At 54.8% G+C, this 14,715-nt stretch overlaps 2 protein-coding genes across 2 annotated transcripts; both read right to left on the reverse strand.

Moving 5' to 3' along the window:
• Positions 1–231: 231 nt before the first annotated feature.
• Positions 232–615, reverse strand: UCN (urocortin). The gene is given in 7 exon segments (XM_049784222.1): positions 232–255; positions 257–315; positions 318–388; positions 390–448; positions 450–485; positions 488–571; positions 574–615. Coding segments are annotated over 7 exon segments (375 nt in total).
• A 1,929-nt stretch (positions 616–2,544) lies between these two features.
• Positions 2,545–12,248, reverse strand: MPV17 (mitochondrial inner membrane protein MPV17). Its single transcript, XM_049784221.1, has 7 exons — positions 12,227–12,248; positions 11,727–11,801; positions 5,334–5,449; positions 5,102–5,194; positions 4,919–5,014; positions 4,355–4,407; positions 2,545–2,642 (listed from the first exon to the last, which is right to left on the reverse strand). Exons 2-7 carry the CDS (start codon positions 11,794–11,796, stop codon positions 2,573–2,575), a joined length of 498 nt encoding a protein of 165 aa, XP_049640178.1. The 5' UTR covers positions 11,797–11,801; positions 12,227–12,248; the 3' UTR covers positions 2,545–2,572.
• Positions 12,249–14,715: the final 2,467 nt, after the last annotated feature.

A 14,715-nucleotide genomic window follows, 5' to 3' on the forward strand; every position in this document is an offset into this window, starting at 1 on the left:
TCTGGTTCCCTCCCCTGGCCCAGGGGTTCCCGTGCCCCCCCCCCAATACAAGCTCTTGAAGGCTCTTGAGCACTTTTATTAAAAACCTCCCCGCAGCCTGTGGCTCCCCACCGCTCTAACCCGTGGGACTTGGGTCCGTTTGCCCATCCAGCCCCGGGACTTTGGGGGCCACGGAGCTGGGAGCAGGAGGGAATGATGAGGTTCCCCAGACGTCTTGCCCACCCCAGTGGGTCACTTGCCCACCGAGTCAAAGATTGATGCGGTTCTGCTCGGCTCGCTCCCGTTGGCTCTGCGCCCGTGCCAGCTCCAGCAGTGCCGCAGCAGGTGGAAGGTGAGATCGATGGACAGTGGAGGGTCGTCCCGTCGTGGGCCGACTCGCCAGCGACCGCCCAGCGGCGCGGGAGCGTTCGGCCAGCAGCAGGAGGAGCGCCCGGGCCCCACCACCCCTGGCTGCCCAGGTTCCGAGCTCCAGGGCTCCAGCGTAGGACCTCGGGTCCCTGTCCCCCGCCGCTGCCACCACTGCCTCTTCTGAGTTCCACTGGCTGCTCCCGGGGCTCAGGCAATGCCAAAGAACAACAGCGTCGCCAGCAGAGCCGCACGCCTCTCCTGCCTCATGGTGCCAACCGGCCCCTGGACACACAGGGGCAGCCCTGGGTGAGGGGTGCCTGTCTCCCCTATCCTATACACATCCAGACCCCGCAAACCCTCAGGGCTGCCTGCCTGTGCCCCACCCCTCCTGCCACGCCCCATCCTGTTCCATCCCTGGCTCTCTCCTGCCCTCCCAGCGCAGCTGGTGGCCGCTGATGGGACGCACAGAGCCACTCACAGTTGCTGGAGAGTGTTTGCTGGGCGCTGTCCCCTCTGGGCGGGCTGCAGGCGCCTTGGGGAGCACGGGGGTCCCCGGCCAGCAGCCAGCCTTATATAGAGCCAGGACAGCTCTGGCTGACGTCAGCCGCACACATACACTGTGGGCAGCAGTGACGGTGACCTCGGCTCCCCGGGCCCTGCTGCAGGTGGAGTGACCCCCAAGGAATGCCCAGGGGGCCCTGGATGGAGTGTCAGAGGTTGGCATGGGTAGGAAGGTTTTTTCTGGCAGCTCAGAGTCCTTCCCGCAGGGAACTGTGGGCTGTCCCCAGACAGGGGACCCCAGTTTTTTTTTTTTTTTTTTTTTTTGGTTTTTGGGCCACACCCGGTGAGGCTCAGGGGTTACTCCTGGCTATGCGCTCAGAAGTCACTCCTGGCTTGGGGGACCATATGGGACGCCGGGGGATCGAACCGCGGTCCGTCCTAGGCTAGCGTAGGCAAGGCAGGCACCTTACCTCTAGCGCCACCGCCCGGCCCTGGGACCCCAGTTTTTTCAGTACCCAAAGGTGAAAGGCTTGTGGTGCTGCCTCTGTGTGTGTTTGCCCAAACATCTCCAAACTCTGTTTCATCCATGTCTTATTTTAGTCCAGGACTTCACTTCTAGGGCTGGGGGCATGAGAAGGGGGTCTCTGGTGCCACATGTAGCTTAGAGGTAGCTCCCGGCTGGATTCAGGCTCCACAAATTAAAGGGGGAAAGAGCTTGGCTCACAACAGACTGGTGGAGTGAGTGTCTGAATCTGCCCTCCAGGGGCTCTGTCCCGGACCCCGCAGGAGGAGCAGCTCTGACCTCAGGGAAGGAGCTAGAGTCCCTGTGAGCTACTGGAATAACCAAGACACATCACGGGCAGTTTAGAAACATTTATTGCTCAAAAGCCAGAGGCTGCAAGTACAAGGTCATGGATACCACCATCTCCAGGGATTCAATTGGGGAGGAGCCACTTTCTAGTGAATCAATGGCATTGGGTCCAGTCCTCTTAAGGCTCTCATAAGGCACTGATTCCCCGAAGACTCGCCTACATGTGGGACCCCCCCCCATCTCCTCCCACTCCCACCAGCTTGGATATTATTAGGCTTTTCATGTGAACATGGTGGGTGGGGGGAGTTTGTGGGCAGTGGGCCCAAGTGTGCACTCAGCACCAATTTCTGATGCGGCAGGTCACTTCTTGTCCTCTTCTACACAAGACTGAGCTGGGGGAAGCGCTGGTCTTGCACACAGCCAACATGGGTTCTATCCTCTACATCCCATATGGTCCCCAAGCCTGTCAGGATTGATTCTTGAGTACGGAGCCAGAAGTCAACCCTGAGCATCACTGAGTGTGGCCCAAAACTACAAACAACAGGCTGAAAAAGACTGGGCTGGATGATCTCTGGGCTTCTTTAGAAAGTCTGATGTGCTGGTCGGTATCTTCTGGATCTGAGGCTTAGTCTCCACAGGAGCTGGATCATGTACAGTGGCGCCATACAAAGGCTCAAAGGTTGGGGGGCACACTTGGGTTAGTGTCAGGACTGAAGAAAGCCACATATCAACAAAGTTGGGGTGTGGGCATGTGAGAGCCTTCTTAGGCATCTGCAGGTATGCAGGTGTCGGGCCCACATCTTAGTGGCTGATCCACCACCCAGTCAACTCTGGGGGAACAGCCGGGGTGCCCATACCCCGGGGGCCAGGCCGCCCACAACCATGTGCTAGGGACAATGCAAGTCCTACAGCCTAGAGCCGATGAGCCTTCCAGGACAGGTAGGAGTTCCAGATCACAGCCACACACTGCACAACAGCCAGCCTGTGGAGGAAGGGCCTGGTGAGGAAGAGGAAGGCAGAGCCCAGGGTGGACACTGCGAGAAGCCGGTTCGGGCCCTTACTGTCACCGCCGAGAGAGGACATGTGGCTGAGGCAGCAAGATGGCCAGCTCAAGTCCCATTGCTATCCCTAGCCCTGTCTCCTGGGCTGGGAGCTCCGAGTCAATTCAGTAACCCTACACCCCTTCTAGCACTCATTGGGAAAGATATATCTCTCTGGCTTAAAATTCTTTTCTCTGATTTCAGAGTGGTTTGGGTTAAAGACTTGGTTCCTGTTCCTTTGTTTGTTTGTTTGTTTTGTTTTGTTTTGTTGGTGGGGAAAGATGGGAAGGAGGCACATGTAGAATCACTCCTGCAGAGCTCTGGGGACCATATGCAGTGCCAGGGATAGAACCCAGGGCCGGCTTAGATGCAAGGCAACAACCATCTCCCTGTTCTGTCTCTCTGGTCCTAAGAATCTGGTCCCTAATCTGTCCTTCATTCCTTCGAGCCAAGCAATTTGTCTCAATCTTGAACCTGTCCTTTCTAATTTACATTATTGGTTTTTTGGCTTTTATTTTTTTTTTATTTTTGGGCACACCCCGGTGATGCTCAGGGGTTACTCCTGGCTATGCGCTCAGAAGTCACTCCTGGCTTGGGGAACCATATGGGACACCAGGGGATCAAACCATGGTCCATTCTAGGCTAGCGCTGGCAAGGCAGACACCTTACCTCTAGCGCCACCACGCCGGCCCCACATTATTGTTTTCTAACACCCATCTCTTCCCTCTATCAAAGCAAAACAAACAAACAAAAACCAACCATATCTTCTTCTTCTTCTACTTTTTTTTGTTTTGTTTTGTTTTTGGGTCATTCCCAGGGGTTATTCCTGGCTATGCGCTCAGAAATCGCTCCTGGCTTGGGGAACCATATGGACGCCGGTGGATCGAACCACGGTCCATCCTAGGCTGGCACGGGCAAGGCAGATGCCTTACAGCTTGCACCACCGTTCCGGCCCCCCAACCATTTCCTTTATGGTTTCTGGGCCACATCAGTCTGTGTCCAGGACTTACTCCTGGCTCTGTGCTTAGGGACCAATCCTGATGGTGGCTGGGAAACCAGGTGGGGTGCCAAGGACTGAACCCAGGTTGGCCACATGCAAGACAACACCCTTCTTGCTATACAACTGTTCTAGCCCCCCACCCCATCCATTATTTTTGTAGAGGTTATCCCTATTCTTTGGTACCTCAGGGCACCAAAACTAACTCAGTGATACTTGAGGGACAGACCTTGATGCTGGGGATGAAACTCAGGGTCCCACACAAGTGAGGCATGAACTGAACCCCATGAGCTATCGCTCAGACCTGGCACTGTCTTACATCCCCCAGTATTCTTAGTGGCAGTTTTGACAGCCAGAGCACAAGAACTTCAGCATAGGAACACTCTAGTAGACTTACCAACCAAGTTCTGACCCAGCCCTCTGACCCTGTCAGAACCAGCCCTTCTCCCAAGCACTATTCCAGTTGGCAGAGCTTGGTGGGTGGCGATCAGGCACCCCTGAGGGATGGAAAACAGTAGGCAGAGCCCAGTGGGCTGTATGGGGTTAGAGGGGTGGGGCAAGGTGCTCAGGAGTCCCAATCAGGACACAGTGTTCTGTGTCTTCAACTGGGAGGGTGGATTCTGTGGCCCTTCCCTGGGGGGCAAGGGGTTGCCCTACCTGTAATGGAGGGGCACCAGGTAGAAGTTGGCCAACTGCACAGCAGGCCAGAGCTGCGACAGAAAGAGACAAAGAAAGGTTGGGGGCTGCACCCCTCACTGGCCCCCCAGGCTCACTGCCTTGTCTGGTCGGCTCTGACCCTGCCAAGCGGACCAGAGTTAAAGATGGGGAACACTTTCTGAACCCTGAGGTGTGGGGGAGCTCCACACTGAAAGTGTGTGTGTATGTGAGAAAAAGCTCTACATGGGTGTGTCTGTGTCTGTGTCTGTGTCTGTGTCTGTGTCTGTGTCTGTGTCCGTGTCCGTGTCCGTGTCCGTGTCCGTGTCCGTGTGTGTGTGTGTGTGTGTGTGTGTGTGTGTGTGTGTGTGTGTGTATGTTAGCTCAAGAGCTCCCCATATATATCCCAGCCCTGGCACTTTGGAGACTCACAGCACAGAGATACTTACATAATAGTTGGTGATGAGGGCGTCCGGGTAATCCTGAGGAGACAAGGGGAGAGACAACATGAGGTCCCCCCACTCTCTCCTCTTTTTGGAGCCCCCCAGCTGACCCCATGACACTCACCCTCCGAAGCTTGTCCCAGTTAGCCTGTGCTGACAGCCCATTGAACGCCCCAACCAGGGGCAGGAAACAACCCAGGAAGCAAGGTGCGAAGCAGCCCTGTGGAGGGAAAGTGGGGATTGGAAAGAAAGCGAGGGTCGAAGAGAGTGTCCCCAGCCCATGCTCCCCTCGGCTTCTTCTTCTCACCTGATCCAGCAGCATCTTCTTGAGTGCGTCCACCTTGGTGGTGCCGGGGACGAGCCGGTCCAGAACTCGATACCAGCCTCCAATCACTGGGCCCTGAGAGTGAACCCCGGAAGAGTCAAGCTGTTTTGGGGGGCCACCAGACTTTCCCCTGCAAGCTCCCCCAACTCATGGGCAGCAAGTTTAGCTGGGATAAGTGAGGCCCTGCAGCCCCAGTCTTAAAGACAGAACTTACAACAAAGCCACAGCCCAGAGAAACCATGGTCAGGGTTCGAGCCGCCTGGTGCTCCCGTAGGCCTCGGCGCTCCACCAGCTGCTGAGAGATCACATCCCCCAAGCCCATCAGGGATCCTGCAGGGAAGGAAGGAATGAGTATGGGGGAATGTGTTAAGACCCCTCCTGGGATCAGTGTGCAGGTGGTGGGAGGTCTGATTCTGGGGCAATTGGCCAGTCCTATCCTGCTACTGGACAGCTTGTATCCCAAGGAAGGGGTATCCAGAGTGACCAGTCACACATGGGTGTTGAGCCTCGGGGAAGAAGCAAGATTGGGAGAAAGGGCCCGGGGAGATAGCACAGCGGCGTTTGCCTTGCAAGCAGCCGATTCAGGACCAAAGGTGGTTGGTTCGAATCCCGGTGTCCCATAAGGTCCCCCGTGCCCCAGGAGCTATTTCTGAGTAGACAGCCAGGAGTAACCCCTGAGCATCGCCAGGTGTGGCCCAAAAACAAAAACAAAAAGATTGGGAGAAGGGGGTGGCACTGGAAAGGCCACACTTAGGGGAGGAAGGAAAGACAGAGCCAGGTAAGAAGCTCAGGCCTGCCCCCCTCCAAACAGACATCGCTATGGAACAGGCCAGGTCCCCTGGGCTCAAACTCTGGTTTCATCTCTCAACCCAGAAGAGGTCTCGAGTCAGTCTGTCCCCAGGGCTTGGGACTCGGGAGCACTGGCAAAAAAACAATTTTTTTTTTTTTTGGTTTTTGGGTCACACCCGACAGTGCTCAGGGGTTACTCCTGGCTCTATGCTTAGAAATCGCTCTTGGCAGGCTTGGAGGACCATATGGGATGCCGGGATTCGAACCACCGTCCTTCTGCGTCTAAGGCAAACACCTTACCGCTGTTCTATCTCTCAGACCCTCAATTTTTGTTTTTGTTTTTTTAGGCCGCACCTGGCTATGCTCAGGGCTCACTCCTGGTTATGCACTCAGGGCTCACTCCTAGTAAACTCGGGGGATCAAACCTGGGTCAGCCACATGCAAGGTAAGGGCCCTCCCTGCTGCATTAGGGTTCCAGCTCTCCATTTTTAGGGGGGATTGGAGGAGAACAGTGAGAATAAGTCTTGGCTAAAAACACAATGCCCAGTTGTTTAGGGAAGATATTGGTTGCCTCTAAGCCATGTCAGGGAGCCCCATTTCCCCCCTCTCCTCCCAATGAGTCAGCAAGGCTGCGTGTCCCCCACCTCGCTCCCACCCCAGATCCACAGCCCCTTCCCTCGAGCTCTGGAAACTGAGCCTTGAATAGCTCCCTGGATAGCGAGGTGAGGGCGGATGCACTGACCCTCTGAGCCTCATTCTCCTGTCCTCTCACTGGGTAATGAGGGTCCCCACACATCACTGTGGCCACCACTATCCGGGTGCCCCCAATTACCCTGGGCAAACACATCCTCCCAGCTGCTGCCCAGCCTGGAGCGGCCTCTCGTCTGTGACGTCTGTGCTCGCCTCACATTGCCCACCCCCCCATCCCAGACCCAGCTAATGGGAGACCAGGGTGGTGGCCCTCCACGGCACCTGTTCTTCCCTCCCTGAGGTCCTGGGGGGGGGGCTGCAGTTCCTGGTCCAGCACTGTGGACCCCAAAACCCAATCATAGGGCTGCCTGGGAAGAGGCAGGAGAGATTCGAGTCTAACTTGAAAAGCCCCTTGGAACCAAAAGCTGCTGGTCCCACCCCATCAGCCCCAGATGACTTCACCTTCTCTTACTTAGCCACTTAGGGTTCCCCAGGTTCCCACCTCTACTCTTAGGCCAGAGCTGCTGTGTTGAGGCATAAGGGGGAGTGTGACCAGAAGGCCACAGGGGAAGGGAAAGGGTGGCTTTTGAGGTTTTAGCAGCTGGTACAGAGGGGGGTTGGGGTACCCAGCAGAGGTTGGGATATTCCTCTCTGCTAGGACCTGAACCCAAGCAAGGTAAGTAAGGCCCATGTTCTGCTCTGAATCCTGGTCTGAGCTCTAAGAAGCAGGTCAGAACCCCCAGAGCTCTGGGTACTGCAACTCCTTCCTGGGACCTGCAGAGGCCTCTGCTCCAGGGGAGCAGGGTGAGGGGCTGTGAGTCAGGGGTGGCCCATGCCAGGCCGGGCAAGAGCCCAGCAGGCAGACGTTGGTTCGGATGTGACATCACGGCCCTGGGTCGGTGCCAGTTCTCATGCCGTCACTCACCACCAAATCCAGCGGGGGAGGAAGGGAAGCCTCAGAGGACGGCTCTAGCTGGGGACACCCCCCCCCAACTCCCACCCGAGTGGAAAAGCCCCAACTTCCAAGCCCTTTTCCTCGGCTTGACAGGGGAGGTTCATTTCCTGGCTCCCCTATCCTGTTCCTCCTCTCTTGGCTCTTGTGTGTGGCCTTAGCTGCAAGAAAAGAAGGTGCTGGTAACAACGGGTAGGGTGTTTGCCTTGCATGCGGCTGACCTGGGATTGACCTGAATCTGATTCCCGGCAACCCATATGGTCCCCCTAGCCTGCCAGGAGTGATTTCTAAGAGCAGAGCCAGAAGGAAGAGTACCGCTGGGAATGACCCAAGCCTCCATAAAAAGAAAGTACTGGTAGAAAATGAGCAGGCTGTGTGCCAAAAGGGCGGCCTGGAGCAGGAGCCAGACCTTAAGGATGGGAGTGGGTCCTGGGTAGGCAGCTAAAGAAACTGGCTCAGGGCCTGCAAGTTTCTAACAACTCCACAGCTGCCTGGGTGAGGGGCTGGGGCTGGCATTGCCTGAAATGCCTTGCCACCAGCCCAGATGGGTGGCTTGGCCCCACCCAACTCACCACTGACCACACACCCAGCGAGATGTCAGGAGCTTGTCCGTCACCCACATTCAGACCAGCACACAGAGCCTCTGGAGTCCTGAGGGCAAGTCAGTGCCCAGGAAGTGCCCCTGGCTTGAGTGCCAGTTCTATCTGCCACTGGCAAGACCCCAGAGTCCTCCTCTGAGTGTCCAGGGCTGGGCTGGATGGTCAGTGCAGTTTCTGGCCTCATTCCCACTCCAGGGACTAGCTGGGGAGACAGTATAGCAGGATTTGCCTTGCACATGGCAGACCTGGGTTTGGTCCCCAGCAGGTATCCCATCAGGTTCCCCAGACCCTTTGATCTTTGAGCACACTCAGGAGTCAGGCCTGAGCACAGGCGGCCAAAAGAATTCGAATTCTGAATTCAGAAAACCCCAAGCCTCCAGTTAGCTGCTCCCACAGCAGGCCCAGGGGGGCCTGGAGTCAAGGCTGGAGTTGAGGCTCAAGCTAGGCTGATGGAAGGGAAAGGCCTCATGGAAGGGTGGAGCAGCTGACTCAGCCTCCACTGGACATGGAGCAGGCTGCTGCCCTAGCTGCCCGTTCCTAGCTCTGGCTTAGCCAATACTGGGTGCCTCAGACACTGCCCGGGAAGCATTTTGGATAGATTCTTGCCACTTGTGCAGTCAGACTGTACCACTAAGACCCTGGCCTTGGACTTAGACCACTTCTCTCTCTGCTGTGATGTCCACAGCAGAAGCCTCGCAGAGCTTGTGGGCAAAGGTTTCTCTGTTTTTCCAGAAACCAGTTCACTAATAAAGCCAAAGAGCTTCTCAGTCCATTCTAAGGGAGGGAGGGAGAGATGGCGGGAGGGAAGGAAGGAAGGAAGGAAGGAAAGAAGGAAGGAAGGAAGGAAGGAAGGAAGGAAGGAAGGAAGGAAGGAAGGAAGGAAGGAAGGAAGGAAGGAAGGAGGGAGGGAGGGAGGGAGGGAGGGAGGGAGGGAGGGAGGGAGGGAGGGAGAGAGATATAAGCACAGAGCCAGGACTTAGCCCTGAGCCACACCACCAAGAGCAAAGAAAAGAAATCCCTTTTCTAATGCACAGTATGATGGGCGCTCTGGGGGATCATGGGAATGACTGTATGGGGTTGAAGAGCTAACTCCACTGCTCTCTCGCTCTCTCTCTTTTTTTGGGGGGGGGGAGTTTGGGTCACACCTGGCAGCGCTCAGACATTGCTCTTGGCAGGCACAGGGGACCATATGGGATGCTGGGATTCGAACCACTATCCATCCTGGATTGGCTGCGTTCAAGGCAAACGCCCTACCACTGTGCGATCTCTCCAGCCCTCCACTGCTCTCTTAATCTGCAGTTTGATTAGAATCCTCAAGAAGGCTTGAGAAGAAGGCAACTGAGGGGTGCTTCCAGCTGGCTTGAGACATCAGCTCCAGCACCTAACACAGCCAGACCCACACCAAGGCCCAGCCAAGCTGTGCCTTATCCCTGCCCAGCAGCCACTGTCTTGGATCAGGAAAACACAAGGGCTCCCCTCCCTTCCCCGTTCCAGAGAGCACAAAGGGGACCTTCCTTCCGGCACGAGCCCCAAGGGATGTGAGACCGGGCAGAGGGCCCGGAGTGTCAGTTCCCATCACAGCCACACAAACCCACATGAGTCACCACACGCACAGCCAGGTGAGTCATGCAGCCTGATGGACACTCTGAGGACAGGACATGGGTGGCGGGGCTCAGAGAGGAAAATAGGGAGAGGTTGTTCCCTGCCCAGCTATTGAGAAGTTTCGAGTGCGGAGGTAGGGTGATTCTAGAAATTGTGGGCCCAGAGAGATAGCACAGCGGCGTTTGCCTTGCAAGCAGCCGATCCAGGACCAAAGGTGGTTGGTTCGAATCCCGGTATCCCATATGGTCCCCCGTGCCTGCCAGGAGCTATTTCTGAGCAGACAGCCAGGAGTAACCCCTGAGCAACGCCGGGTGTGGCCCAAAAACCAAAAAAGAAAAAAAAAATAGGTGGTTTCGGGCCGGAGAGATAGCACAGAGGTGTTTGCCTTGCAAGCAGCCGATCCAGGACCAAAGGTGCTTGGTTCGAATCCTGGCGTCCCATATGGTCCCCCGTGCCTGCCAGGAGCTATTTCAGAGCAGACAGCCAGGAGTAACCCCTGAGCACCGCTAGGTATGACCCAAAAACCAAAAACAAAAAAACAAAAAAAAAAAAAAGAAAGAAAAAAAGAAATTGCTTCCTCATGCTGCCCCAATTTTCTGGCAAAACTTTCAAGAATTTTTCTCTTGGAAGCCCTGGTCCTCCTTATTATTGGGTCCCTTCCCCAAACATCCTAAGGCAAGGGCCCAAGAATTTCGCCATCTTCTAATCTAATCCTTCCTCTAGAAACTGGCTTCTCTCTTGCAGTCCATCCCTAGTAAGAGGAGAAGCAAATCTGCCAGTGAAGATGAGGCTGCTACTCCAACAGCATAAGTGGAGTAAGATATTTTTGATCCTTGGTTTGTTGTGGTGTTTTGTTTTGTTTTGTTTTTAGTGCTCAGGGCTTACTTAGGAATTACTCCTGGTGGGCTTTGGGGACTGACCACATGAGATGCCAATCAAATCTGGGTCAGCCGTGTTCAAGGCAAGTGTACTATCTCTCCGGCCCCTCTTGATGCTTGGTTGGTTTGTGTATTGTTTGAGGGAGATAAACTTAGCTCCCAAGACTATAAGAAAAGCAGAAGAGTGAGAGGAAAGGGTTCTCTCTTGGGGTGTATGATTTAGGGAGTAGCACTTAAAGCTGAGTCCCAATACAGGAGTACAATTTTGTTTTTGTTTTGGGGCTACCCCTGCTGGTGCTGGGGGTGCTCAGAGAACTGAGGCGTTGGTGAATTGGACTGGGCTTCCTGCATGAATGTGCTCCAGCCCTTTGAGCTACCTCCCTGGCTGCAGACATATTGTTTTAGTACATATGCACATCATCATTCCTGGCATAGTAAGCTTTCTCCTACAATTTTTTTTTTTTGGTTTGGTTTTTGGGTCACACCCAGTCATGCTCAGGGGACCATATGGGATGCCAGGATTCGAACCACTGACCTTCTGCATGCAAGGCAAACACTTTACCTCCATGCTATCTCTCCGGCCCCTTCTTCCACAATTTTAAAGCCTAAGGAAGACAGGCTGATAATATAGGAGGTAAGACACTTTGATCCCTGGCACTACAGATGGTCTCTTGAGCACTGTCAAGTCACTCCTGAGCACTGAGCCAGAAATAATATCTCTGCACCAACAAGTATGCCTCCCCTAGGTTATTCCAAAAGAAAATTGAACTGAGAAAGGAATCCTGATTGTAGCTATTAGAGCTGGGCGTGTTCATGTGCTCTCAAACTTGAGGGAGGCTATGTGGTGAGTGCTTAGCACACGAGGATATGTTGGTTGTTTTTTTCCAAGCCAAGTAACCTCCTGGTCAAGTGAGTTAATCCCGAATTGTGGCTATCTCGGGGCCACCAATACAGAACTTGGAGACCATGCTCCTTACAGACTGGATCCAGCTTGAGATGAAAAAATAAAAAGAGTCCACAAAAGCTGAAAGAGGGGAGGCAGGGTACCCTATGAACCCCTGCGGGCCTCTGCAATCTGCATCACTCAAGTCACTCACCGGCTGTCAGCAGCTGCACTTTCCACGGGTGAGCAGTCAGGGCCCTCTGGTAGGCCCGCCAGAGCGCCATGCTTCCTGCCAAGCCAAGAGGAGAGGGGGTCACCCCCGTTGCTCTTCACAGGGACCCCCCCAAACCCTCCAGTAGTAGTGGATGGCGGTCTACACCGGGGATGTGGATTAACCCATATGCCATGCAGACTGCAGCGCAGCCTCCTGCACCCGCTTTTGGCTACTACGTCCGAACAACCTTAGCAGCGGGGCTCCCCGTCACCAAGTGGGAATGGGGGGAGACTGTGGGTGGGCGGGTCACCCCGGGGTCCATTTCCCAGAGGTGCACAGATAAATGGTTCCTTTGCTCGGGTCAGTCCCCCCAGCAGCCCGCAATCCTTCCCGCACTCGGGGAAGCAGGGACGACTGTCACTCGCTGAGCCTGCAGCTGCCACCTGCGCGCGGTGCTGCAAGGTGTAGCCCCGGGTGCGTGCCAACTGCTTGCAACTCACCTGGGCGCGCGCCCTTTCCCCGGCCCCGCGCGAGGACTACCGCGCCTGGCCACGCCCTTTCCGGCTTAGGACACGCCTCTTCCTCTCGGCGGTGGGCGGAGCCAGCCCTGGCTCTCGGGGCGGAAGAAGGCGCCGCACTACGGAGCGAGCCGGCTCCTTCCCGCGGGCCCGGAGCGAGGACTTCCGTCCTAGGCCACGCCCTCTTCCGCAAGGCTCCGCCCACTTCGCGGCGGTGGGCGGGCCCGTCCCTGGGCGCTCGTCCCTTGCCCGGTGCTGGCCAAGGTCCTGAAGGGCTCGGCAGCTCTGGTTGAAACTGACGATGAAACAGTGACACTGACACTGACTGACAATGAAACTGACAATGACACTGAAACTGACATTGACAATGGGGACTGGAGAGATAGCGTGGCGGTAAAGCGTTTGCCTTGCATGCAGAAGGACAGTGGTTCGAATCCCGGCTTCCCATATGGTCCCCTGAGCCTGTCAGGGGCGATTTCTGAGCGTAGAGCCAGGAGTGACACCTGAACGCTGCCAAGTGTGACCCCCCAAAAAAACAAAACAAAACAAAATAAAACTGACATTGACCATGACACTGACCCTGGCACAGATGCTGACTCTGACCCTGAGCCCTTTGAATCCTGGTTAATAAACCAGTTAAGTTTTTTGTAATTTTGTAATTTTATTTTTTGAGGGGTTGGGTCACACCGGGCAGCTGTCAGGCGTTACTACTGGCTCTGAGCTCAGAAATCATCCCTGGCAGGCTCGGGGTGTGTGTTGGGGGGAACCATATGGGATGGGATGGGGATAGAACCATGATCCGTCACCAGTCAGCAGCGTGCAAAGGCAAAGGCCCTCCCCGCTGTACTGACTCTGCTCCTTGTTTGTGCATCTTTTTTTTTTTGGCTTCCTAGCAGCAAGTCAACTTAGTGCTTCATCCACAGTAGTGTTTGGAATTTAACCTTGACAGCCTCTAGAGGGGAGTAGGATTGTGTTTTTCAGATCGGGCTCCTCGGTTTTAGGGAAGATGGAAGGGTAGTGGGGGGGGGGCGGTGGAGGGAGGAGCCTTTATAAATCCTTTCCCTTTAGTTTGGAGTTCCAAACTCGATGTTTGGAGGGGGCAGAGGGGATGTACAGCGGTAGGATGCCTGCCTTGCTGGGGTTGATGTGTCCAGTTCCTCGCACCCCATAGGCTCCCTATCACGGAATATCCCCTAGGAATGATTCTTGGGCAGTCTGAAGTGCTGTACCACAAAAAAGCATTTAGAAACCAATACATGACTTTTTTCGGGGGGGGGGGCGCACTCAGCAGTGCTCAGGGGACCATATGGGATGCTGAGGATCAAACCCAGGTCTTTCAAGCCCCAGGAGGTAACTTTGCCTTTGTTTATTTTGGTCAACACCTAGCAATGCTCAGGTTTTACTCCTGGCCCTGTACTCAGGAGTTACTCCTGGAGGTGCACAGGGAACCACATGGGATGCCAGGGAACCAACCCTGGTTGGCCATGTTCGAGACAAATGCCCTGCCCTCTATATTATTGCTCTAGCCTCAACAGGTAATTTCTTAACCCTTTCCAGATTTTTTTTTGTGGGGGGCCTCACCCAGTGGAACTCAGGGATTACTCCTGGCTCAGTGTTCAGAAATCGCTCCTGGCTTGGGGGACCACATGGGATACAGAAATCAAACTCAGGTCTGTCCTGGATTGGCTGTGTGCAAGACAAACGCCCTACCGCTGTGCTGGCTCTCCTGCCCACCTTTTCCAGATCTTTTTTTTTTTTTTTTTTTGGGGTCACACCCGGCGGTGCTCAGGGGTTATTCCTGGCTGTCTGCTCAGAAATAGCTCCTGGCAGGCACGGGGGACCATATGGGACACCGGGATTCGAACCAACCACCTTTGGTCCTGGATCGGCTGCTTGCAAGGCAAACACCGCTGTGCTATCTCTCCGGGCCCCTTTTCCAGATCTTAACATAGTAAAAATTAGTGAAGAGGCCTGAGCAATAGCTTAGCAGGTAGGGCTTTTGCCTTGCACATGGTTGACCCATGCTTGATCCCCGGCATCCCATATGGCCCTCCAAACCTGCCAGTGGTGATTTGTTTTTAGCACAGAGCCAGGAATAACCCGAGAACTGCCAGGTGTGACCTAAACCCCCCGCCCCATTATTTTAGTGAATATTGTGCAACTTGCTATGTAAGTGGTGAAAACTTCAAGTGGATGTCCAGGCTGACCAGAGCCTGCACTTCAGAGAGGACTTTCCCCAGCTTGCGATCTGACTAGGTCCAGACTCAATTCACTTAATTCCTTTAAGTCTGTCAGGGAGAAACCTGCCACTGATAATGGAGAAACACAGCAAGCAGCAAGAGAATCCGATATCATAACCTTCGATGTAAGGCTCCTTTATGCAAAATATCGTGAAAATTTATACTAGTCGAAAAAGGCAGTCCAATGTTACAGGTTGCAAGCTGTGTTCTGCAGACCATTCAGATCTGCAT

The sequence above is a fragment of the Suncus etruscus genome, chromosome 12, assembly GCF_024139225.1.
Source record: "Suncus etruscus isolate mSunEtr1 chromosome 12, mSunEtr1.pri.cur, whole genome shotgun sequence".
Taxonomy (NCBI): domain Eukaryota; kingdom Metazoa; phylum Chordata; class Mammalia; order Eulipotyphla; family Soricidae; genus Suncus; species Suncus etruscus.

Excerpts from the sequence above, each read along its gene's own strand:
- MPV17 (XM_049784221.1), bottom strand. The coding sequence starts at position 11,796 with ATGGCGCTCTGGCGGGCCTACCAGAGGGCCCTGACTGCTCACCCGTGG. Across the intron at positions 5,450-11,726 it reads AGTGCAGCTGCTGACAGCCG|GATCCCTGATGGGCTTGGGG; the intron begins GTGAGTGACTTG and ends CCTTCCCTGCAG. Across the intron at positions 4,408-4,918 it reads ACTGGGACAAGCTTCGGAGG|CTCTGGCCTGCTGTGCAGTT; the intron begins GTGAGTGTCATG and ends TTTCTGTCGCAG.